Source organism: Pseudomyrmex gracilis, unplaced genomic scaffold (genome assembly GCF_002006095.1).
Source record: "Pseudomyrmex gracilis isolate BER0280 unplaced genomic scaffold, ASM200609v1 scaffold_20, whole genome shotgun sequence".
NCBI classification, from domain to species: Eukaryota; Metazoa; Arthropoda; class Insecta; order Hymenoptera; family Formicidae; genus Pseudomyrmex; species Pseudomyrmex gracilis.
This window is the reverse complement of record NW_018020604.1, coordinates 537,262-563,522: the sequence shown is the minus strand read 5'-3', so window position 1 is coordinate 563,522 and position 26,261 is coordinate 537,262. Positions and strand designations below refer to the sequence as shown.

At 36.9% G+C, this 26,261-nt stretch overlaps 2 protein-coding genes and 6 non-coding genes across 9 annotated transcripts; 6 read left to right on the top strand and 2 right to left on the bottom strand.

Moving 5' to 3' along the window:
- The first annotated feature begins 6,226 nt into the window (after window positions 1-6,226).
- On the top strand, window positions 6,227-6,300 carry Trnat-agu. The gene has a single exon. It is a non-coding gene; the product is annotated as a tRNA-Thr (tRNA).
- Window positions 6,301-10,332: 4,032 nt separating this feature from the next.
- On the bottom strand, window positions 10,333-10,404 carry Trnac-gca. The gene has a single exon. It is a non-coding gene; the product is annotated as a tRNA-Cys (tRNA).
- Window positions 10,405-15,635: 5,231 nt separating this feature from the next.
- Trnaa-agc lies at window positions 15,636-15,708 on the top strand. Its single transcript has one exon. It is a non-coding gene; the product is annotated as a tRNA-Ala (tRNA).
- Window positions 15,709-16,134: 426 nt separating this feature from the next.
- On the top strand, window positions 16,135-16,208 carry Trnat-agu. Its single transcript has one exon. It is a non-coding gene; the product is annotated as a tRNA-Thr (tRNA).
- Window positions 16,209-17,385: 1,177 nt separating this feature from the next.
- On the bottom strand, window positions 17,386-17,457 carry Trnap-agg. The gene has a single exon. It is a non-coding gene; the product is annotated as a tRNA-Pro (tRNA).
- A 737-nt stretch (window positions 17,458-18,194) lies between these two features.
- On the top strand, window positions 18,195-18,266 carry Trnap-cgg. Its single transcript has one exon. It is a non-coding gene; the product is annotated as a tRNA-Pro (tRNA).
- Window positions 18,267-18,810: 544 nt separating this feature from the next.
- Window positions 18,811-22,962, top strand: LOC109851785 (aromatic-L-amino-acid decarboxylase-like). 2 transcript variants are annotated; one of them, XM_020422212.1, is made up of 11 exons: window positions 18,811-19,067; window positions 19,541-19,856; window positions 19,992-20,094; window positions 20,192-20,322; window positions 20,400-20,529; window positions 20,714-20,974; window positions 21,169-21,286; window positions 21,441-21,528; window positions 21,646-21,846; window positions 21,933-22,290; window positions 22,387-22,962. In XM_020422212.1, the coding sequence occupies exons 2-10, from the start codon at window positions 19,656-19,658 to the stop codon at window positions 22,278-22,280; spliced, it is 1,581 nt and encodes a 526-aa protein (XP_020277801.1). In that variant the 5' UTR covers window positions 18,811-19,067; window positions 19,541-19,655; the 3' UTR covers window positions 22,281-22,290; window positions 22,387-22,962. The 2 variants fall into 2 exon arrangements, with proteins under 2 accessions (XP_020277801.1, XP_020277800.1); XM_020422211.1 differs by having other exon boundaries at window positions 18,812-19,067; window positions 21,933-22,962.
- Window positions 22,963-23,101: 139 nt separating this feature from the next.
- Window positions 23,102-26,258, top strand: LOC109851741 (peroxisomal N(1)-acetyl-spermine/spermidine oxidase-like). The gene is made up of 7 exons (XM_020422113.1): window positions 23,102-23,430; window positions 23,539-23,757; window positions 23,819-24,169; window positions 24,625-24,816; window positions 25,010-25,335; window positions 25,483-25,761; window positions 25,984-26,258. Exons 1-7 carry the CDS (start codon window positions 23,366-23,368, stop codon window positions 26,154-26,156), a joined length of 1,605 nt encoding a protein of 534 aa, XP_020277702.1. The 5' UTR covers window positions 23,102-23,365; the 3' UTR covers window positions 26,157-26,258.
- The last annotated feature ends 3 nt before the right edge of the window (window positions 26,259-26,261 follow it).

The window sequence follows — 26,261 nt, the reverse complement described above, 5'->3', positions numbered from 1 at the left end:
TTTAACGTACAATTTTTTGCGCGCATTTCTGTTGGCTGTGTATAGTTCCTTCTTGAATGTAAACTATAATGAGTAAAGTCTCTTCTATGTGCGAGATAAGATACATTTCTCAAAAATAAACGAACGTCGATTTTTATTTCGATTGCTCGCCATTATTAATTACTATTTAATTAAAATCCAAAAAATTCAGCGCAATGCCGCTTTTACGTTCTCTCTTGTATATGTTTTACGTTTACTACGTGTATTTTTTCGCACAAGGATTTGGCGATGTAAAAAGAGACGATGCGGAGGAGAAAGATCGACGACGTACATAGAAGCACGACGTTTACATAGCGAGGGTTATCAATATCATCCCTCTAACGATTTTCTGTAGGAAAGTTTCTTTGAAAGTAGAATCAAAAAGAAAAAAAGAACTAAAAAAAAAAAAAGCGCCAGAAAGAGGTGGTTGTAACTTCCATTGGTTACAACTTTCTATTTTACGAGGAGACAAGACTATAGCAATTTTTGGAGAGAGAAAGTACTTTCTTTTTTTTTTTTTTTTTTCAGAGTGACACGTACTTGAGACATTCTAATAAAATAGCTCCTCAATTTTCACTTTCTCGGTTCTTCGCCAAACTTTTCGGTTAATGCGCATATTCGGGATTTTCAAGATAAACCGTCTGAGCGGTAACCTATTTATGTCTAACGCGAACGATAAATCACACGGCCGTAGGGTATTATTAATAATGCGAGGAGGAAGCGAGAGCCGTACTGACGGGGGGGGGGGGAGCGGGGGTGGCGCGCGAGAAAAAGCGCGCCCCGAATTTCTGCGGACGTCAAAGGTTCCGCAAGAAACCAGGCGGGATAATATCAAGCGCTAATCAAGACCGATGGTCAATAATGGCGGCCACGGGCTGGTCGGCCAACCCAAGTCCAACCTACCCCTCGGGCGTCGGGCGTGTACGGGGGTGGTTTAAGCCACCACCGTCGTCGTTGCCGCTGCCGCCGCCGCCACTGCCGCCGCCGCATCCCACCATCCGACGCAACCGACAGGGGTTGATCCTGGCCGCAGCCAGGAGAGAGCGAGACATATTTTTATCGCAGCTACGTGAATCACTGCTACGAGGCAGTCTCTCTGTGTTTTATCTAACCTGGCCGCGCGTCTACGCGCGCGCTTTTACACTGCTTTCTCTCCATTTCTCTCTCTCTCTCTCTCTCTCTCTCTCTCTCTCTTGTGTCGTTCTTTTATTCTCGCCGCTGAATGTAGACGCGTACAAGCTGCGCGCGTAGGGAGCCTCGTGTAATTTTAGTAAACGGATTTCTCCGCGCGCGCAGGAAAACTGCGCTAACACGACAGTAATAAAGATCTAACGGATTACGCTCGAGTTACGTGGAATTAATTTTTTTGTTTTGTTTTGTTTTGTTTTATTTCTCTCGCAGACTCTGAAAAAAAACAAAAAACAAAAAAAAAATTGAACGTGATTTTAGAATAAAGCAAAATTACCCGGAAAATTATCAAGCTCTCTCGTATTGTGCGCTCTCTCGGAGAAAACATTTTCATGCACACACCGAATAAAATACCGATACGTTCAGCTATGAGGAAAGTATAAAATTAACCGGCTTTACGGGGGGATAAAACTCGTTACATGCAAAATACATGTTGTACGCGCGTTGGTTGCGGCTCGCATCGGAAAGAGCATTTGCGAATGGCTTGTACATACGTACGCTCGTACGCGCGTGTACACCGTGTGTATACATAGCGTACATACACTTGATCCTAACTATATATCGCTCGCGTATTCATATGTGCATGCGCCAACACGAGAGAGAGCGAGCCCGTATTCCGTCAGTGCGACTATACGAATTTACCTTTTACCACGGTAGATGCGTATTCGAATTCTATTATTGCGTGCACATACCTATGTTAAGTACACATTCGCGTGATATGCATCGGTAATTGCGAACTTTTATTTTTTTTTTCTCTCTCTCTCTCTCTCTCTCTCTCTCTCCGTGAACAGAATTTATATGTTTGTTTTGGCATTAAGTATCGATCGTATAAAATTAATATTTGTTATATTGGACAAAAATTGTATATAACGTTGCAAAAAGTTGCAATACGTAATACACGTGAAAGAGAACGTTTAAGAGACCAGATAAAAATAAGAGGAACCAAATAAAGCGTTATCTCCGGTCGTGAGAAACGAAGAACACGTTATCTCGTATAGCGATGTATGATTTTCCTTAGAAAATTATTAATTTTTTTTTTTTTTTTTTAAACGCGAGAAAAGTTCGTTCTCACATCATTGTTCTCTCTCTCGCAATTCTCAATTTTGATTAGGGGAAACCTCACGCACTCAAGTCTCGTAAGACATCCATAATGAAAATCACGATCAGAAAAACCTGAGACAAACGCACGTAGACGCGAGAGAGGATTGTTACCACCCACGTGTAGCGTGAACGCTTAAACTCGCGCGCACGTGTTTGTCCATCCCCGTGCTTTTACGCACGAGTACGAGGGTGGACATGCGGAGGCCATCCCGGATCACAGCCGTCGGGTGCACTCAACGAAATTAAACCTACTATGTTTCCTCGACCTCGGACCGTCGTAGTTTCGCATCAATGAGAGAGAAAAAAGAGAGAAAAAGAGAAGGAGAATTAAGAGAAAGAGAGAGAGAGAGAGAGAGAGGGAGGGAGAAGAGACCTCGACGACTTTCGTCGCGTTTTGCGAGCAACTCACTTGATTTCGACACGAATCTCAACTTTTAACCCCCTTTACCCCATCGCTCTGGTTATGAGCTGTTTAATTTTTATGAAATCACGAAGCAGAAAATAAACAACGGCAATTATTCAATATTTGCAACGTCTTCGAACTCTTTGCTCGCGATATCGTAATTTTTTACGGACTCGATACGCATGTGGAAACAATTCACATATTTTCCCGAATAAATAACCATCTTTTAAATTTTTCCCCGCAACGAAGTTATTTCAAGAGTCTGACATTTTGGAGTTAATCTATCAAAATGTTTTTTAATTTTTATTAGTTTGATTAAAGTATCCAAGTTTTTCTCCGTAACGCAGAAATCTAATCAGAACAATAATTGCCGTCATTTTTAGTTTCACCGATTTTTTGTCAAATGTGCATATCATTTTCTTACGCATTAAACAAATATTTGTGGTCACTTATATTATTAATTTTTTTTTGTCAGGTCTCTAATTAATTCATTAATTTGTTATTTGGATATTTTTACATTTGTATGAATATTATGCAATAAAGATAATCTGTTAATTTATTATTCATGTAGAAATTTTCACGCATCTTGTAAAACAGCCGATACTTTCTGCAAAGAGAAAAAAATTGCCAGTTGCATGAACATTCCTTTTTTGGAGGTGAACGCGAGAACGGAATCGTATATGAATACGTGTATCGAGATCGAGGCGTTGCATAACGGAAACGGATAGCGGCGCGGATGGTTAGCGCGAGCGAACGGCTCGAAAAGCTCGAAAAGCTCGAAAAGCCCGAAAGAGAGTGTCACGTTTCCATGGCAACCCGGCGTGGCAACTCCGCCCCTCTGGCCTCACCGGTTCGATATCCTCTCGTCTCTCTTCCCTGACTTCCACGTCAACGTGCTCTACATTTTTCCAAGCCGAAGTTGAGGCTGTGTACGATGCTGAGAGAGTAAAAGAAACGATAGTGGTCCTACGTCCAGAGAGACAAGTTTGAGAAAATCTGCCGAAACACGTCCGCGACACGTTAATCCTTTCGCTTCTCCCGATGGACAAGCGACAGGATGTCGAAGATTAAGAGATCAATAATAACAATAATCATTCCGAGGCGCTTAATCATATTTTCCTCTTGTTTAAAGAATTTCTACTTTGAGTCTTTTAAATAATTTAATTTAATAAAAAAAAATTTGATTTTGTTTAATGAATGAACGTGTTGGGGTGCAAAAATATTCTCCAGAGTTCAACTCGACACGTCGTATATTAAAAACAAATCGTACACCATATATTAAAAAACTCGAAGTTAAATCGTGTTAACTAACATTTATTATTATTATTTTTTTTTTTTATAGTTCAAATGAGAGAAATAAAACAATTAGTGTCATCGCGAAAGCTTCTTTTGCCTTCGAAGACAAACTTCCGCGCTCCTAAATGTAGAAATGGAAGTAGGTCAGAGGCGGGAAGATTAGAACCGTATAATATTCTCCCTAGGGTTCTCGTTTGACTAGTTTTCCACGCGTTTCTGAGTAGGCTCCGCAGATATGTTCCGCGTTCGAAAATTTGCTAGGAATAATATCGCGAGAGTTAAATGTACAAAACGACGGAAGCGCCGAATCGATACGAGCTGGCGGCCTCATCGTCGAAAAGGGCAAACAAATTCGCGCGCGCTTTCCGAGCGCGCGTCCGTCCGTCCGTCCTTTGCGCTCTTCTACATCCACCCTTCGTTTTCGTTCTCGCTGCGTCCCATCTTGTCCTGTCCTCTCCAATACGCTTCGCCACTGCGTACGTGCACCCCCGCCCTCCGTCTAGTCCCTGAGAGAGGAGAGTATGTGCTCTTTCGCGTGCGAAACATCCCCCACGATTTGCACTCGTCGCTCCTTCGCGCCTCTTTCTCCTCCCATCCTCCTCTTCTCGAATTTCTTCACCCTCGCCACCCCACTCTCCGTCACACGCGCCATCTTCTCTCGTCTCACCCCTCTTCGTTTTCTTTGAGCGAGGACGCGCGTTAACACGTGCGCGCGAGCGATGGGCGAGAAAGAGCACGGATGACATATGCAGAACGTAGCCACCTCTATATTTTAGCGCGAGCTGTTCGCGGGAATTTACGATGCCGCCATCGGCATTCTTCTCCTATACCCCTACGCACTGCCCTCACCTACATTTCTTCTTCCTCTCTCTCTCTGCTTTTTCGCTGCTTTTCTTCTCCGCCGTTATTCCGTTAGTTTCTGAGCTTCTACCGACTCTTTGCTCAATTTTTCTTTCCTCTTCTTCCCGTCATCTCACACTTCGAGAAATCGCGATTCGAGCTTTCTTTCTCTCTTTCTCTTCTCTTTGTAAGATATGGAACTTTTTCTCACAACGCGCGGTACAAAGTTAGTCTTGTAAAATAGATCTTTTCCTCTCAACGTCATTTTTTTTTTCTGTTCAATAATCCCATCCCGTCTCGTTGCTTCTATTTTTTACGTTTTGCAATTTCCGCTGACGTCTTCTCAATAAGGGAGAGAGAAAAAAAAAGAATGCGTAAGTGTAACGGGGAGTATTCTCTTCTACAAAAATGTCGGAAATCTTTCTCTCTCATTCATCGGTGCGGATATTAGAGAGCGAGAATATACCTTCTGATAAATAATTCCAACTTCTTCGGAAATCTCTCGCGGTACAGGGGAAGGGGAGAGGAAGAGCGTATCTCTGATTAACGCAGCTCACTTCGTCGGGCGCGTTATTTGACTTTTTAACCGACGACGCGAGTTCTGTTTATGCGCTCGGGCGGCTGCTCCGGGCGAACTTCCAGCGAAGATCAAAGGAATCTGGCGCGACTAAGGAACAGATTAAGGTGCAGCCGTGGGGGCACTCTCTCTCTCTCTCTCTCTCTCTTTTCTCTTCCCGACTCTTTGGCGGAAACTTCTCTCTTACGACGCGCTTTCTTTATTAAAAGCTAATAAACCGACTGGGCCGCCGCGATTTCATTAATTACGTTAATATTGCAGGCCGTACAATTCGCACAGGTCGTCGCTGAAATAATACACTCTCTAATCATACGCTCGCTCCGTACGCGAATACGACGGCCATATACTACATTCTCTTTGACATTCGTATATCGGGCAATTCTCAGCGCAATTGAAATTTCCTTCGTTACAATTGCACGCAAATTTGACGTTTGACCGCAATGAATCGCGATATCAGTACGCGAAACATCACGCGTGAATACTTCTCTTTACATTTGAGACGCAGCGTGGACTTTTTGCTTTTCTGACGTCACATTTGATATAGCAAGAGTGAATGATCTCGGAGAAGCGCATTAAGTTTTTAAGTTTGCGACCTCGAGGCAATATGATAGCCAATACCGTTTCTTGCTCGTCGAAATTGATAGTAAATTATTCACAAGTTCCATTTTTTTCAAACCGAAGTTGATAAGATCGAATGCGATCAATCGTCGTTGTTCCGCGTCGTGTCGTCAGCGAAACAGCAAAAAGTTATCTGGTGTTTCGACGAATCTCGCCTCTGTGCAAATTCGTACGCATCGTCGGACGGCGCCGTGGCTTAGTTGGTTAAAGCGCCTGTCTAGTAAACAGGAGATCGAGGGTTCGAATCCCTCCGGGGCCTTGCCGAACGAACGTTCCTTTTGCAAAGGACTTTTTTTTTAATATATATATGTTTGCGTTACATGGCATGATATTTTATTTTTATTCCACTCGCGTATTATAACTTTTTGCATAAATACATTAATCCATATTATATCACTTCAAATTAATTGTACATATATTTCGTACAGATTATATTAATCATATATATATTAACATATTAATATATTATTATATTAATGTAATTATAAACAGCTATTTTATATGTTAACTTTATATTCATTGGGTTGTGTATCGCCTATTGAACGGCGCTAAGAACTTCTTAATTGAAAGAATATTTTTGCAAAAGTCTTACACAAATACATACATATACTTGAGCGAGACTTTTGGAAGTTTTATAAGCCGTTATCTTTTATCGCCGTGCTTCGGCAAGTTTTTAAACCTCTGCTGTGCGCGCGCTACAGGTCAGCATTTTTAACCCGCGAGAGACGTAAAGTTAAATATTCACTTCATGAAAGCGCCGTAAAGGGCCAGGGTTTCCCCTCTTGCCGTGGCTTGCGGAAGACCAAACGAGAAAGACGGAATTCATTTACCTCACCGGCATTTTGAAGAAGCGGATTTTCCTCGTGGACCGATTACACCGGTCCAGCAGCAAGTACGGCTCTTACCCGCTCGGTATTCAAAAAAAAAAAAACCACGCAATTCCATCAAATTTAAAAAGACAAATAAAAAACTTGTCCGGAATATTTCTTTGCGCAAACAATATTCGTGAAATTTGTAAAAATTGACAACATAATACTTTACGATTTTAATTTTTCAGATAAACAGACATTGTGAGAATTAATTACTGTATAAAAGTTTGTGAAAATTGACACTTCGCCTTTTTTCTAAATTTATTAAAAATATCATAAAATAGTTCCAAGATTTGTCTGAACTTACTCAGTAATTATTGTCATCTGAAATCATCAACAAACACGACGAAGCGTTTGAGCGCGGCGCCGTGGTGAGAAAAGTTATACACTTTGAGTAACATGAACAAACCAATTAGCTGGTTAAGCGGCCAAACCCCCATGAAATTCAATTGTCTTCGCCCCACGCGTCTCTCTCCGGCTAACCGCCCTTATATTTTCATCCCTCGGCTCGAGAAGATCGTGCCCCGAAGAGTCTAACGGCCGTACAGGCTCGCTATTATGGTGTCAATTAAATTAGATCACCAGCTAGCTAGGGGTGGCTTAACTGATACGATGTCAGCTCGGTACGGGAGTGTACCCCGCACGAAAGTATGTCATTAAAAATAAAATGTAAACACTAATATACACGATGATATAAACATCTACCTACGTTGTACACTTTTTGATTATTTAATTGAGCGCAAGTCGCATCTATGAAAATTATAAAGTTTTTTTTTTTTAACAGAGAAGGAAAAACTAAATCGCTTAAAACGTAACTCCAGCATGGATTTTATCTTTTCTATTATAATTTCCTCAGTCACATTACCGTATAACTGCTGAATGTTTTCATATTTATTTCCTATTTCATAAAATGTATATTGATGATTTTATGCGCGTACCCGGCAAAAAAAAATGTTGCACAGATCCGGTCGAGAGTAAGAACGAACGAAGCAAGAAACTTGTCGAGCACAATAGTAAGTCGTATTTCACAAATCACTTGACTGTTTATGAATAATTTAAACGCTCACCCCTTGGATACGGGCGAGGGTAAAACTGACGATCCTCCGAGGACAAAACGCAGAAGCCCTTCAGGGACGTTGGATCCTTTGTTACTGCCTGGTCGTTGGTCGGAGCACGAGGACGCTTGTGTTTGATTCTACACCGCGCGGTAAGCCGCGGAGGATCATCGTCTGTATTGATCTATTCTCCACTTGCTTCACTTTGCTTTACTTACATCTACAGTACTCGGTTTCTCAAAATTGACTGTCCGTAGTAGCGGGTTTTCTTGCGTGTGTAAATACAAGACACATTTGCGTTATTTCTCGTTATCACAATTTATGTGTATGTGCGCGCGTGTCTGTGCACGTACGCGCCAATTTAGATAAAATAACACATGTGTTTACACACATCATTAAAACGCACAGCACGTTTTTGTACAACTGTATTTAATACCTTTAATTGCTTTTCTTACCGAAATTGCACGATTTACCTACAAATCTTTCGTAAAACGCAATCATGCGACGCGTTGTTTCGAAATCAGAAGAATTGTCTCGAACAAAAACAATATAAATAAAATATTGTACGACGAACAAGAAGATTGAAATATATTTTAATATTATTAATGGCATTGAAAATTGACTGTGTGCAACTAAAATACTTCGAGTTTGGCGTTGCTCCAGATAGAGCTATGAGACATGTAAATTTGTACAATTAAAAAAAAAAAAAAAAAAAACGAGAGAAACTTTGAGTAGAATATAATGGATAGTTATTTTCTCGGAGAACTTTTTATCTTACTTATAGTAAGATCACCACAAGAGTCAACTCTCGTGACTCATGCGAAATACTGGAAAAGCCCGATTTCGGTGTCGATCCCTAAGTCTCGCGCGTATAAAAGGCCGTATTCAAGCACGAGCTGATCATTGCTAACGATAATGGCGGATTAGCACGATCCCATCTGTCATTTGACTTACGCAATCCTGTTAAGTTTTCTCGGGACCATTGCAACGAATTGAAAACCAGATTCACGCACGATCGAAAGAGATCAACAATCAACACCGCGTTACATTTACATAGAAATATTTAGTTTTACATACATGTGTGTGGTTCTTCTTAAATCGATTAATTGACGAATAGACCTCGAAGCCTTCTATGAGAAGCATTACATTGCGCACATCTTTTTTAAATTTATAGGAAAAATTTAATTTTCAAAAGTATAATAAAAATTTTTGAATTATAATGTGTACGCAATTTATAGAGAGAGAGAGAAAACAGATACAAAGCAACATAGAATTATTCAAAACATTTCTTGCGGAAATTTAATGTGGCCAAAATATTGCTTATTTCAAGTATTAAAAATATTGTGCTTATCACTAAAGCTCTAAAATTAGTATCTATTGTTAGTGTGTACTAGTTGATTATCTTAAAAGGTTCTTAAATTTTCAATATTGCGCATACGGAAGTATATATGTCTTCGGAATAATACGATGTATATGTTGTTGCCGCATTTTGTGCATTGCACTTATATGGTAGAATGCTCGTATTCTCTGTTCGATACGTAGACAAACGGACTAGGATAGGGAGACTTATGTCGGATATACATTTCATTTGGCAGCCTGCCAATTGGCCTGATCGCCCCATCCGAACACTGCGGGCATTTCACGGATTTGGTGAATATTTAGTGGGGTTTTACGGATTTAACGCTCGCCGTCAAAGCAGGTGGTTTGCACATCGAACATTCATCTTCTGCGGTCGACAGTCTTGCGGATTAACCGATAGCTCTTTTCTCTTCTTGTTAGGTTTTTATGGTGTGTGCCTGCCGCGCGCGTCGCTTTATCTTCTATTGCTCTTTTGATATTTCTCCGCTTCACGTGAGAGCATGTGTTCCATATGATGTCGTAGGTATATAAAAATATAAATTTCATGAAATGTTAAGAAGAAGAAATTAAATGAAGTTGAACAATAATTTGAAAAATGTTAAACAGAAAGAACAAAAAAACACAGAAAGAACAAAGTGGGTATATAAAAATATAAGTTTCATGAAATGTTAAGAAGAAGAAAATAAAATGAAGTTACAATAATTTGAAAAATGTTAAACAGAAAGAACAAAAAAAAACAAAGAACAAAGTGGGGTAGACAAAGTTTGTTTTTGTAAATTGTTTAATAAGCGTTACACATATAATATAGTAAAAAAATAAATTGTTTATATAATAAAGTTTATATAATAGAAGTAGAAAATGATTAGCATGTAAATAAGGTTTTGTTTTTCCAAGTATTCTTTTATTATTAATAAAAATACATCGTAAAATTTTGCTTAATATTTTAAAAACAATATAAGCACAAAATGGAGTTTAAATATAATTAAAAAAAAAAAAAAAATATACCTGAGGGGGCACCCGGGTTTGAACCGGGGACCTCTCGATCTGCAGTCGAATGCTCTACCACTGAGCTATACCCCCAGTTGATATGTCACTCTCTTATTACTCTCTTCTCTCAGAGAATAAACAAACTTGCATTATGTATAATTTCAATATTTTTAAATGTTATCTCACAAATTTTTTTGAAGGTTTTTTGTTTTCACAAAAACAATTACTATTACGGCAGTTTTGTAAATATATAATTAAGAAAATTCTTAAAAATTATAAAAATTCTTATTAAGATTTTACTTTTTTAAAGTAAAATTTAAACACACAATTATAATGCAATACATAATTAATTAAATTTAAAAAGTTTAATATTAGTAAAAATAGAATAAGAGAATAAATGCTTCGATTGATATATCTGAGAATATTTTAATAGTAATATATTTCTTTTTTATGTTCTTTTCTCTCTCTCTCTCTCTCTCTCTCTCTTTCTGTCTGTCTCTTCCATTTGCGATTTTAAATAAATGTCTGCATAAAACACGAAATATAAGCCGATTATGAAAGACAACAAGAAGATTTAACTATATTCAAGCATAAGCTGTCTTATAACTATAAAGACTAAGCTATATACATATAATATTTACATTCAGACACCAAACATATTAAATGTATTGTCTAGAATGGCAGGTACTCTACGACTCTCCTAGGACAATCGAAAAAAAAGATCCTTGTTGTCATACAAATAGCCACCACGAGCGCTACCCCCCGTGAGCACGAATGGCGACAGGTAGAGTAATATACTGCGGACCACCTAGTGGCTTCATGACTTTGCCATATGTTAGCGTGACTAAGGCACACATGGTCGAGATCATCGCGCGTTAGGTTTCCCGAGTGTATTGGTCGAAATGTTTTATTTTCCAATAAAATGCAAATATATCTCGAAGTGTGAATATTTATATATCGTCGCGTTTTATATATGTCTGCTTCAAAGAATCTTGAAACAAAGACAATTATATTTATCAATTATACGCATCTGGGTTGGTTTTTTAAATTAGATCAGAAAAAGAAAACGAACGAGCGGTTCAGAAGAAATTTCAGCAGAAATTAGCGCTCGCGATAAGCGGCCAGTGCTTATTGCTTGTGATTAAAATATACTTTTAGATTTCTGCAAAAGAGAGATAGAGATCTAACAGAATAATCCTTTCACAGATAATCGCGCTTATTAAGCGCTGACTTTTGCTGAGCGTGGACACTGACTTCAAATGGAATATGTTATTAAAAGTAAGTTACGAATTGCATCTCTCTTTATTATTAAACAAAGTTATTATTAAATATCCTTTTCTGGCATTTTATTTTATACGCTTGTTATGCACGGAGAAACGTTATGAGTAATTATATATTCTTGTGTGTGTATGTGCGAGAAGTGCATTATCTCAGATAATGGATTTGACATCTTATTATCAATTGAAGCAAATCAAAGTCGTAATTTTCGTTAATTTACTCATACATTCTCTCCAGATTTCGATAGGACTTTGTAGACACGTATCCGTAACTTAAAAGCTGGTGAATAATATATTCACGAAGGAATTCATATTTTATCATTTTATCAATTAACAGAAAGTAACGTAATTTCACAGAGAAGATCAAAGAAAATCGTCATTGCAAATTATTCTAGAAAAAAATATAACACTGTTCTCATTTGAGACAAGACGTTTTTTTTTTTTTTTTTGACATTAATGTCTGTCAATCGCATTGTCTTTATCCGATTGTACTTGCGTAAAAAGTAGCAGACAAACATACTACCGCTACCTTTTACAAAGCACCTCACTCGGTCGCTTTTTCAATGCTTGCCGGTTTAACGAGAAAAATAAAACGGGTAACATCGAAGTCGGTATGTTCAGCCTTCCGTTTGGTTTGCGAATTAATCCATCAAAACGGTCACGGTACATACCTCACACCCTCCTTGTTTTGTTCCGCTCACGTCCGCCTCTCTGTGCTCGCCTCCTAAAGTCCGAGAGTCGATTGCACGCTACGTTTAAATGCACCGACAACGACGGACAGTACGAAAATTTGATTCTCTCTTCTACGCACCCACACAGACACAAACGGGAGATTACGTTTTATACAAGTTACTCCCCGTGGCTGTCGCATCTCTGTAAAACGTCAGACAGTATTTGATTATCTTCGGCGATTAGTTAGCGATTGATCGCGTTAAAACGAGCGTGAGACTTTCTTCTCATTAGCATCACGTGATGATTTGATCGAAGTCATATTGTAACTTATTTTTGTACGTATCAAGATTGAATATTTGACACTCCAAGAGTTGTCTCGTTTTATCGCACGCAGATTATTGAAAACTTATCGATGTACTAATTTGCAAAATTTAATCTCGATATAAAAAAAAATATTATTGTTTTATTGCAATGTAATTTTAAAGGGAAAAACTACCGATTTACTTTTTTTTTGTAACTAATTAATGTGTATTTATACGTTTAATTAGTAGTGACAAAATTTTGTTTCCAAGTTCACGTTTCAATCAGTCAAACAAAGTAAGTAACAGCGTTTGCCGTGTTCGCCGCGAACACGCAAGCACTCGGGAAAGGGGCTCTAAACTCATAAACGTACGTTCATACAATTCTTACGATATATCTTTCCGGATATAGGCATTCTGGCATCAAACCAACTGGCATCATTAACCCAAATATACAATATGTGCCATCCGCATTACGAGGCGAGAGTATCTACCGGATAAATTAATCAGGGATTTCTCTCTCGCACGGACTTCGGTTCTAAATCGACCTCGAAATTACGTAATTTGATCATTCGAGATTCAATCAAAGATTTATTCGCCAGAAATTCTTGTTCCGCGCACATTCTTAGATTTCTTATCGCATTATTATCTCATTTATATTTCTCGCGTTATATATATATATTGGCGAAGCGTCTAAAATTTCTCTTTAATAATTAAACTCTGTTGCGGGGGCATGTATATGTGTAACGCGAAATGCAGAAAATGAAGATACATTTTTCCGTCCACAACACGTGTTTGCGGATGGTGTCTTTCGCAAATTGGCTGCGACGAAAGCATCCGGATTGCGAAAAAACGCGCGCGAAAGAAGAGAACTCGCATAAGAATCTTTTCTGCGAGAAGAATTAAATTAGCGCGCAATTCTTCCTCCCCTCGCGCGAAAGCTCGCCAGCATTTTAACGCGCGACACATGCTCGCGTATACGTGATGCAAACAAGCGAATATTCATTTCATGTGTGCGTATACACAGCACAATTTCTTCACACAATGTATTATATGCAATGTGTTTCAGCAAGAATCGATAACGAAAAATTCTTGTATAAAAAAACAAAATCGGAAATCGTGTGACATAATCTAACTTTTTAGGGATAAATATTGTTACTTTTGCGCTCTTACATCTTGTCGAGATATTTTTTTTTATCAAAACGCACATCTCAAAAATTGAAACGCTCATAGACGATGCAAATCTGAGAGGAAAGTATCTTACGTGTGTTTTACACGTTTCGATTTCTGTTGATCAATGCTAATAATTGATTAATAATTGTGAGCAAATTGAACGTAGTGTAAACATTTCATCTTATGTAAAATATTATTTATCAACATTTAGATGAAATAGTGTTTATATTGTTTAATCTGTTTTTAATTGTCAACCGACCGGTCAAAATCCAAAAATTTCATCAGTTGATCAATAAAAAATGTGTAAACGCTCTTTTTTAAGTCACAACTTAAATCAATTCATCAAATGTTTACATTGACGTAAAAGATATATACTATATATGACACTTTTGATAACGATGTCCACCTACTGATGTCCGCGCGCGTCTCTCGCAAGTCACTTGTATATGCTTGCGTATGTAATGCACGCGTTTTGCTGATGTTGCAACGTGATGTGCGACATGTTCGCGATCGCGCCTGTAGACGCAGCGGGGCTGACGCGACGTAGCTCCGCGTGTTCCTCCTCGTTTGTAGGTGTGCGGCGTCGGTGGATGCCGTGTACACGGCGAATAGTATAGGATCAATATAAGCGATGACACAGCGAGAGCTCATCTTTAAGCCACGCCCACAAGCGCATCGCGAACGAATAAGGACGCGCGACTGGCCGGGCGCGGCCAATCGGCGCAGCGTATTGATTTTTCGCGCCTTTTTCTCTTTTTTTTTCTCTTGCGAAAGTGAGTTTCTTCGCGAAGCGGCTGACGAGGTGGCACGGTGCGGGTGGTAGAATGAAGGAAAGAACGCAGGCAAAGGCTTAAGGGACGTACGTCGGAGAATAAAGAAAACACGATAAGGAAAAGACTGCGAAAAGATAAAGACAGAAGAATACAGCAGCGATGAGGTGGATGAGGGAAACTACGCGGAGATACTTGGAGGATGGAAAGAGAAAGAGCGTGCTCGCGCGCGCGGAGACGGAGAGAAGGAGGATGAGGATCGATGAGGATGGGGGTGACTCTCCTATACAGGGGGTAAACGAACCTCCATTTCATCTACCCTTCGCGCCGTTATCGGCTGTTCCTTTTTTCAATCGAGAAAGCTCCCTGCTGCTAGGGACATAGACTCGAAATGTCCCGTGAGCTCATTTTCGCGTATCTTGACAGCCGAAATACTCACAATCGTTGTTTACCATTATTCAAAATACATCTTTATTGTAGTAGATAGATAGATATTCTTTTGTTCGTAATTAACTAAAAAAAAACCTGCAAAATTATTACTATATTTTAAAATTTATATTTAAAAAAATTAACATACTATATATATCTCATACAAAAATTTTAATTTTCTAATTCAGAATTTCCTTAAAAAATACATGTAAATGTATGTGATTGTGAAAAATACATGCAGTATTTTTTTTCTTATCTTTTCTGGTCCTCAGTTTGTAGAAAATCTGAATGCTACTGCCATCTTATCAAAAGTATCTCAACTGACTATATTTCAATTAAATCTTGTATACCGACATGTAAGAAGTATATCTGTGTATGTGAATGAAGTAGATGTAGCACAGATTCAAACCGAGTGACATTTGTATCGTCTACGTCTAAAAGTAGCTCCGTAGTTCTACTTTTGTAGATGTATGGCGCTGAAAACAATGGCATAGAACGTCATAAGAAAATACATATAATGGAATAGCCACTCTCAGGCTTCTCTTTGATAAAAATTAGCTATTTACAATTTGATGTATTAATTAATCAGTTACTTTTAGTTAATATTTTTTATAATGTGTTTCTTTCATACTATTTTCAAAAAATTTAACACATTTGTATTATTACAGCATAAATAGTATAATATGGCAGAGGAGTTCGTCAACGGGGGCGTAGCTCAGATGGTAGAGCGCTCGCTTAGCATGCGAGAGGTACCGGGATCGATACCCGGCGCCTCCAAGTATTATTTTTTGTCTATTTTTTTTTCAAATAATTACTATACTATAAGAATAGGCGTACACATTATTAAAATAAATAAATATTATAAAATATTTTGCTTTAAATATTTAATTTTAAAAAGTAAAAATAGTTTTTTAGTTTTTTCTCTCACAATTTTAGTAGTATTTTTGTTGAAACATCTTCTTAAATTAATATTATGGAACACTTAAAAACTATAAATATTTGAGACATGAATTATACAGATTTAAATATACAATTACATTATACATACGTATATACATGTATGTAGTATAAATATATTTCAGTAGTCGTTACAAAACCAACAATCTTCAGTTTTCAAAATGTTTGAGTTATATATGTATATAAATTTTTTATATAATATACAAAATATGTTAAGTTTTCTAAGATAGTCGTGAGTTGCACGGGGGCGCCGTGGCTTAGTTGGTTAAAGCGCCTGTCTAGTAAACAGGAGATCGAGGGTTCGAATCCCTCCGGGGCCTTAAACAGCGCGTTATTGTGCGCAAGTTTGTTATTTTTCTTTTCTTTGCTATTTTTCTTTTGTATTTATATAAAAATTAATACACATATACAGTGTTTAAATATTTTAAAAAGTAATTGTGTGCAAATATTTGCAATATTGAGAACAAATAAAAAAAATAATAGACATAACATTAGAAGGTTAACATTTGTTCACATATTGCATAGAGATCAAGTGTTTTATACACAAAATAATGTAATGTTCTACTAACTTTTTGTTTCTACTAATATAAGGTTTTTCAAGCGTGGAAAAAACGTGACCATGAGAGTGATTGTCATTGTCAAGCCTTCTTGTAAAAGAGAAGGTGGAGGACAATTTTAATATCTTTTCATAGAAATATATTACGTATCAGCTCTAAATATATGTATGTATGTGTGTTAAATATTGCACAAATGTTATGCTTTTGTGTTGAATATTTACGTTTTATAATTAAATCCTCATTTGTCAGCATACATTAGTTTTACAAGCATATATAATATATATACACGAGTTGAAACAAAATAAAGACAATTTAAACAATATCTTCAAAATATAAATATTGTTTTTTAATCATTTCTCTCTCACAACAATTGTCTTTCTTTTTAAACTTGCTTTCGAGGCATAAGTAGAAAAAGAAAGAGATGTACACAGTGCACAATAAAAAAGAAATCCTAAGTGTTGTATGTTCCAAACTAAAAATTTGAAAGTGACATAAGATGCTGCATTTTCTTTTACTTTCTATTTGAGTTTGCTCTTTGACTTTCTATTTATATTATCTATATATTATCAAAAAGTAATTGGTATTTGTTAAACAATTTCATTTTGTATATTAATTACACTTAATATTTGTTAATCTTTTATTTTATATAAATATATCAAGATAGACACATGTGTTATAAACTTTTATTTCATTTCTTTTTATACATAGAAACTTATACGAACACGTGAGAATGCTCGCAAATTAACAAAGAACACGATATTTTTTATATTTCAAGAATATATAATAACAAGATTAAGTTTGGACACAACATTGTATATTTATTATATAAAATCTTATATATAAGAATTAACATAACGTATATAATATTGTAATATCTAGAGCTAAATACTTGCTAAATGTAAGTAATATATTAGTTTTTGATAAGAAAAAAAATACAAGCGGGCTCGTCCGGGATTTGAACCCGGGACCTCTCGCACCCTAAGCGAGAATCATACCCCTAGACCAACGAGCCACAACGGCAATCGGATACTCTTATAATGAAGGTCAACTTGTGTGTGTATGTGTGTGTAAGAAAAGAGAATTCTTGGAAACTACTTGACATTATTTACGCAATTCAAAGACTCATTACTATCTTTGCAATCACAATTTATGCAGTTAACACACATATGCATATACATATACACATACGTTTACACGTATTTATAAGCACTCTCTAACCAAAGTTTTCTTTTTTTTCATTTGTAATCACTATGTACTAAAGATGACTCAAACCTGAAGGTCAAAACGTACACATTTTATAATTAATTTTTTTAATTTACACCTTAACATTGATGTTCGGTTGTTTATAGTCAATTACACATCTATTTTAATTTTTTTAAACTTTTTAATAATAAACTATAAAATTTATGAGAATACTACAGCAAATAAACAGCATGACAGATGACAAAAAATAACAACAAAGAACTTTATATGATCGAGAGATAAAACTTGATGGAGATATCATACTGATAAATAAACATTTAAAAATGATACACATTCCGAGAGATATGAGTGTAAAAATAATATACACATTGTCAGATATAACAGAAAATCAAAAACCTTATCGCTTACGTGAATATAGAGATTCTCTCTTCACAAACAATATCATTCACTCTAGATACTTGAAAGTTTCAATTTCTTTGTTGATTTTAAGATCGATTCCGTCATTGTAACCATGTGGGAAGGTCAAAATGAAAAAAGTTTTCAAGTGGCTCGTTGGTCTAGGGGTATGATTCTCGCTTCGGGTGCGAGAGGTCCCGGGTTCAAATCCCGGACGAGCCCGTAAATAGTATTTTTACACTTTTTAACGTTCGTTTTTTTTGTTTTCTGTTAAGAAGTAAGATATTTATTTATTTCACGCTATCATTTTAAATGACATGTGATGCAGAAAAACTTATTGTTAGTATCCAATAATTATGAGAAATGATTTAACTTGAAATATAATTTTTTTTTTTATTTATTTATATTGTACGTTTTGTGATATCAATTGTGTTTGCTACATCTCACTGTTCTAAACAGGTCACTAAAAGTATAACAAAAATATTATTATTTAGTATGTAATAAATTTATTATCCGAAGTATAAATTAATAATAAGAAACAATGTTGAAGTTGACACACTAGCATACATTCTAGCAAAAAGAAACAAGTTAGCTTGCGCAATGATGATAATTAAAAGAACAACATTGTTTTCTTATGAATCTTCGATTTAGATTTTAATTAGAGAGAAACGTTAATTGATAGTAAATGCACTTCTTTAATAAAAAAAATTACTTCCGTGTCTGTTTTGGGCCAATATTTCGTATGATTGCGGAGAAAGCAGGTGAAAGTCTTCTGTGTAGCGGTATTTAACGTTAGCAGACAGTATCCAACCTAAAACATTTCCGAATAGTCCGTCGCTCGGTTCAAATCGTGTAGGATTTGTTAATTAAATTTCAAATCTCGCGTATCAAAGTGTGTTCCATTCGATAGTCACAGCAAATTACGAGTTCCTGAATGAAAGATTGCAGCTGGACGATGATGTTTATGAAAGTTGTGCTAACAAAGTGAAATTTTACGCGTTACGCCGCACATAGACCGCAAAGGTACGAGATAAAACTGACTCGCGCGCGTATAAGATGAAGTAATGTTTCTAACAAAAAAAAAACAAAACAAAAACAAATATTATGTAAGATTTTTGTAAGTACGAAAATATGACTGAACAGTTCATTAAAGCATCTGCTAAAATATAATCATTTTAACTGTTTAGAAACTCTTGTGAAATAAAAAGTTAATGTAAGATCTGTTAACAGCGCGTAACTTCTTTGAGAAATAGATCACTAATTAGTAGATAACAAGTACTAAAACAATATTGAAATAAGAAAAACCTAAACTAAACTAAAACAATAATGAAATTAGATACTCAAGGTCGTAAACTATTCTGCTATAATTCTTAACAACTGCGAAGCGAGCGGAATGTTGACAATAATCATAAAATTTGTATTTTACGTTTTAGCAGAATTCTGCTATTAAAGCACTAGATATATAAATGTACGTGGATGCTGTTTTTCTGTTTCAGTCTTAGGAAAAACAGTCAGTCTGACTTTCCTTTTCAGTGCTTCTCTGTTGAAAATTTCAATTTTTCAAACAAATTTGTTTAACTCTCAGTTGTATCTTCAATTTGAAAAAAAAACATGGATACGGCAGAATTTGTGGAATTTGCCAAAGCATCGATCGATTTTGTTGCAAATTACCTCGAGACTTTGAGAGACAGAAACGTATTGCCTAATGTACAGCCGGGTTATCTCAGTAAGTTATTGCCGGAGGAAGCGCCGCAAAAATCCGAAAAGTGGCAGGAAGTCCTGAAGGATGTGGAGCGATACATTATACCTGGAGTATGTATTTACGTATACAGCTTAAAAAGCGCTTACTAAGTGAAAACATTATAATATGCGAGTTTTGTTGCACTATTCTTTCTATTTTATAATTTTTATACAAAAAATAAAAAATAAAAAAACTCTATGTTAAAGATGACACATTGGAATTCGCCACATTTTCACGCGTACTTCCCTACGGCTAATTCTTATCCTGGAATCGTCGCTGAAATGATGAGTAGCGCGTTTAGTTGTATAGGTATGTAAATTTTATTATTAAGAATGAGAAATTTTGTCGATGTTTAATAATGATAACAACCACGTTATTTTCTTATTCTTAAATTTAAATTAAACAGGATTTTCTTGGACCTCGTCTCCAGTTTGTACCGAACTTGAAGTTCTTATGTGCAACTGGCTTTGCAAATTATTGGATCTTCCCGACAAATTTTTATTTACCAACGATGGAACAGGTGGAGGAATCATACAGGTGATTTACACACTCATTACACGCGCGACCATTGATTGATGAAGCTATTGCGTAGTTTGTTTATTTATTTGTTTTAGGGATCTGCAAGTGAATGTACTTTAGTGTGTATACTGGCTGCGAAAGACTACACAATGCGTCGTATAAAAACTCTTAATCCAGAAATGGACGAGAATACTATTAAGTCTAAATTGGTGGCATATACTTCCAGTAATTCTTCTATTTTCTTTTCCAAAAAAAACTTTGAAAATTTTTCATCTTACATTATCTATCAATTTTTATATTGTAAACTGTTTATTTTCGTTTTACTATATCATTTATTACATATGTGCGTGTGTGTATTTGATAATATATCTAGAATTTTTTCATCAATATCTTCTTTCTCAACTTTTAGTTCAGTCAAATTGTTCGGTGGAAAAGGCCGCTTCTTTGGGTTCTGTGCAAATAAGATTGTTGCCGGTGGACGACAAACATTCTTTACTCGGAGCAACATTGAGAAAAGCTGTGGAAGAGGATTTGGCAAAAGGTCTTATTCCTTGTTGCGTCATCGCTACCTTAGGAACTACCGGCACATGTGGATTCGACAAGCTCGACGAGATTGGTCCTGTCTGTGAAGAATACGACATATGGCTGCATATTGACGCTGCTTACGCAGGTCTGTGAAATGCACTATAATATATTACGTTTATCTCATATTTTATAAAAATGTTACGTTAGTATTTTTGTTTTGTTAAATCGTTATATTTAGATACATGTAAAGATTACTGACAGAGAGAGAAAGAGAAAGAGACTTAATTGTGTTTTATATATCATTATGATAAAATAACATTTAATGTAATTAATTGATAGGTGCAGCATTTCTTTGCCCTGAATATCGTTATTTAATGTCCGGTATTGAGTATGCAGATTCTTTTAATGTAAACGCTCACAAATGGCTGCTAGTAAATTTCGATGCTTCCGTAATGTGGTAAGTATATATATATATATATATTAAATATGTGTATAAAAGTAAAATCCATTTACAAATAAAACGTACAATATTATATCAATAATAAATACAAGCTCATTGCTTAAGATCAGTTTTATTATTTTTATTATTTTTTTATTTGTTACTCTTTTAGGGTAAAAGATACGAAACGACTCACTGATGCATTTAGTATAGAGAGAATCTATCTTCCTCACAGTAACGCAGAGCTACCTGATTACAGAGTAAGCTTTTTTCCATAGAACAAATATTATATGTTTTTCTTAATCGATTTTTTGTAGTGTAATTTTTTTATATTTTTGTGTGTTCTCCAATTTTCCTTTCGCGAATATTTTATACAGAATTGGCAGATTCACTTGGGCAGACGTTTTCGTTCGTTAAAATTGTGGTTTGTCTTTCGGATTTACGGACAGGAAGGACTTCAAAATCATATTCGGCAACAAATAAAATTGGCAAAGCTCTTTGAAGAATATGTTTTGTCGGACGCCAGATTTGAAGTAGTAACCAAAGCTTTTATGGCTCTTGTGTGTTTCCGTGTCAAGGTAAGATTTCTATGTATATATAATTATGTAAATATACATAATATACATATGTGTGTAAATTGTCAAAAATGTTTCTTTTTTTTTAGGGCGATGACAGTTTAACAAAGAAACTCTTTGATCGTCTACAGGCCAGAAAACGTATCTACGTTGTTGCTAGCACGTATCAAGATAAGTATGTCATCAGATTTGTCATTTGCAGTCGATTGTGTCGGGAAGACGACGTAGCCTTCGCATGGAACGAAATAAGCAGTCAGGCAACAGAATTATTGCAAGAGGAACATTATAAGACCTCAGTCGAGAATATTGCAAAAGTGACAGACGATAATGTAAAAGTGTCAAATATCGCCAATGAGCATAATATCGCACCTGCATTTCTCAGTTCAGAATACTTGCACGAAACGTTTGCAAAAGAGCTAAGTAGTCGACACATATAGGATAACTCCGGTACGTTGAGAAAGTCAGAAAAAATAAAAAAAGTATAGAAGTTATTTGCGCGCAACTATTTTGTTACGTGCTTTTATCTTGTGTTTATGATTTCAGCTTTTTGTTGTTAATATTAATGAAACTATCGTAATTTAAATCGATTCGTCAATGTGACACCTGATTTCGTCTGCGCAATTCGAGGCAATAACCAGATCTTTGGGTCAATAAACTTCTTTATTTTTGTATAGTTTTTAACAAGCGTTTCGACCCTCAGTTTGGGTCTTCTTCAGTGTAAGGAAGATTCGTAGGTGTAGGAAGAACTCGGTCTATCAGTCGCGTATCGCCGTCAACCACACGCGAAACAAAATCTCGATGATAACGACTCGAAAAGCGTGAAAAACAAGATTTAGTAGTTGTTTCATAATACATAAGTGTAGAGCGATAAGTAAAGATAATTAAAAAATATATATATTCTTGATAAAGCAGTGTTTGCGTCTAAACAAAGACACGTGCGCAGACAAATGTTGCGAACCTGACTTGCTTAGATAATCAATAAAGTACAAATTCATAATTTATATATTTTCGTTTCTGTAAAAATAAACAAAATATATAAAAGCAGCAAGAACAAATTTTTATAATGCATAAGGAAACTTCTTACGATATCCTTGTGCAAATTCTACAGTATAAATAATAGTTAATAAGTTATTCATAGATAATTAATAAGTATATAAATTGATAATAAACAATATTTCATTGAATGTCAATAAATATGTAAAAAAAATATAATATTTGAAAACACTATATTATTATCTGCTTCATCCGCCTTCACGTTATTATCTTTTTTTCTCTTCTCTTTCGGATTTGTCGATATGAAGAAATTTCGACATTCTCACTTCGATTATCAAAACTCGGAACGCGATAAACGATACAACAATAGACAGTCATAAAGATCGAAGTTCTTTGTTTGTGATTTTGACATGTCTTTCTCGTAACACAACCTATTTCTTTCCGACTGAAGTTTTCCAAAAAATTAAATGTTATTTATTTTTTTTTTTTATACAAAATTTTTTAGTTTTAACAGTTTACATCCAATGAAATGCTCCTTTCGAAGTCCAGGTTCCTATCCTGGAGACCGCAAGAATACGTTCGATCTCTTGCAAGGTATCAATACGTCACATTAAAAATAATGTATTTTCTGAAAAAAAAAAAAAAACTAGAGTTTTGCGAAAAACCGCGTTAGATAAATAATATTTATTTGAAATATTGCAGATTATTCTCAGACGCAAAATGCGACGCGAGAAGAGATTTGGCGGAATGTACAAAACGCGCAAAATTCGAAATATGTCAGCTGAATCCCTGTATGAGAGATCCATGCAAACCAGAGCCGAATATTGTTATCGTAGGCGCTGGTATGGCTGGATTGTCAGCCGCACATCGATTGGTTCAATGTGGCTTTCAGAATTTTACAGTTTTAGAGGCAACGGATAGGTACACGATACAAAATGAGACAACTTGCAAACGAACATGGCAAATGTACTTAATTTCTCAGACCGGGTGGTCGAATCCATTCGTGCTGGTTGGGCGATGTCGTAACGGAAATGGGAGCCACGTGGATCGAAGGTGGCAGCGTGGCAAATCCGGTGTTCAATTTGGCGGCGCAGGAAGGTCTGCTGAAAGCACCGCTTGTTCGTCCGGATCCGAGCCGGGGTCTCTTCTGCACTAGCGACGGCAGGGCTATCGATATGTCGGTCAGCATTATGGCATATCACACGTTCCGACAGATCGAGCAGCAGGCGGCCGCGCTCTTCACTCTCGGTTGCGGCCGTACCCACGGTACGTTGCTGAATTTTATGGCCGTCCGAATTCAACAGGAGCTGCACAACTTCCCGGAGGAGCAACGGTACAGTTGCCCAGGTCAACTGCAAGCCTTGTCAGTAGCGGTGTAAGGAAGTTGCTTGCGCGGAAGTGCTTCGCTGTCTGTTGATTAGAAAGAACATGGTCCAGAGAGTCACAGTCCATTTAATGTTTCGAATAAAAAAATTTATTACCGAGCAAAATAATGTTTATTTTGAGTAACAAGAATATTGTTCAACAGAGATGTGTATTTTACTCAAAATAAATATTATTATTTTGAGCTAGTAATCAATTTCTGTAAGGGTGTTTTCCAATATATCAACTACGTGTATAAAAATCTGCTTCTCAAGCACACTCGGCCACCTAAATTGTCATTACATTGTCCATACGTAAATTAGTTATCGCAAATAATTGCCGTTACATCGCTGCGCTAATTATAAATCCGATTGTGTTACTCTTATATAATTTGAGGTGACAATGCGGGTAGCTTGTCGATTGCAGATATGATGCCGCAAGGGTGATGTACGGCATGACGAATTGTGTGAGATGTCGATGCGGAGACGATCTCTCGCTCGTCTCGGCTAATCAATTCGGCAGTTATATCGATATCCCCGGCGGCAATATTAGGGTACCCTTAGGATACGTGGGAGTTCTCGCGCCTCTGCTTCGAGATCTGCCTAGTAATTGCGTCAGGTTCGTATAAAGGATTTGCGACGAAAATATGACGTACATGTATTTTTTTTTTTTTTTTTTTGGTGAAGAAAAGTGTCTTTGAATTGTCAAACTTTCGAAATCATTAGGTAAACAAAGTGAGAGAAATTTTAGTTTCTCTCATTTACCAGAGTAAACGCTATTAATTCAAGTGTGTTTGAATTCCCTTCTCAAGATATTGCAAACCGATCAGCATCATCCGATGGGGCGCAGCGAACGACGCTTGTCCACGCGCTGTCGTCAAGTGTTGCGACGGCGAGGAGTTTCCCGCCGATTACGTAATCGTCACCGTTTCGCTTGGCGTTCTCAAGCATCAGCACTCGAAGTTGTTCTGTCCCGGATTGCCCGCCGAGAAAGTCGAGGCGATCAACCGGCTCGGTTACGGGCACGTTAACAAGATCTTCCTGGAATACGCGCGACCCTTTTGGGTTTGGAAGGAAGGCTGCATCAAGCTGGCTTGGTCCGCCGAAGAGTTGGCGGACAGATGCGATTGGGTGAAAGGTCGTTGTCTATTTTGCTCCTATTGTATAATCAACAACATCGACGTTAACATTTTTTATTTAAAACAATGTTTCAACGCAACTGTATCGATCATTTCTACCTCTTGTTAAAATTATTTTGACTGTAATTTTTTTACTCGACAATTAGGCGTTGCACATGTGGAGGAATTGCCAAACTCTCAGCACGTGCTATGCGCCTGGGTGTGCGGACGCGAAGCGGCGGACATGGAATTTTGTTCCGACGAGGAGGTGGTGGAGTCGTTGACGACGATTCTCCGTCGGTTCACCGGTGATCCCACCTTGCCTTATCCAGCCAACGTTCTCAGGAGCAAGTGGTGCATGGATCAATACTTCGCCGGGGCCTACAGTTACATGGCGATGGACAGCACGGTTGGCCATCAGTGTGACCTGGCAAATCCATTGCCAGGTATGTATTTTCGTCTAATCTATAGATTATTCATCTCTGATCAAATGAACACATCTGAGAATATTGGACTCGGGTCTTGAAATTTATACTAAAAAAAAAAAAAAAAACAAATCTTTTATCACACACTATGCGTTGTTAACAATCTCTCGATTTTTTTTCAGCTACTTTCTTTCTTGTTTTATGCAAGTAGATAATCTATTTGTGCAATATCACTTTCTATAGGCACATGCGAATCGATGCCTCCCATACTTTTGTTCGCGGGAGAAGCCACAATACCGGGACACTACAGCACGGTGCATGGTGCGAGGCTCAGTGGCATCCGCGAGGCGGAAAGAATAATTCGATTAACGAAACGATACAACGGGCCGCCGAGAAAATCATCAGTGAAATCGTGATCCATGAAAATGCATTGTGTGAAGAAAAATTTACGTGTCTATGCATATCGCTACGATATCGAATGTGCAAACTTGTAAATCATGTGCTTTGTATATAAATTATAA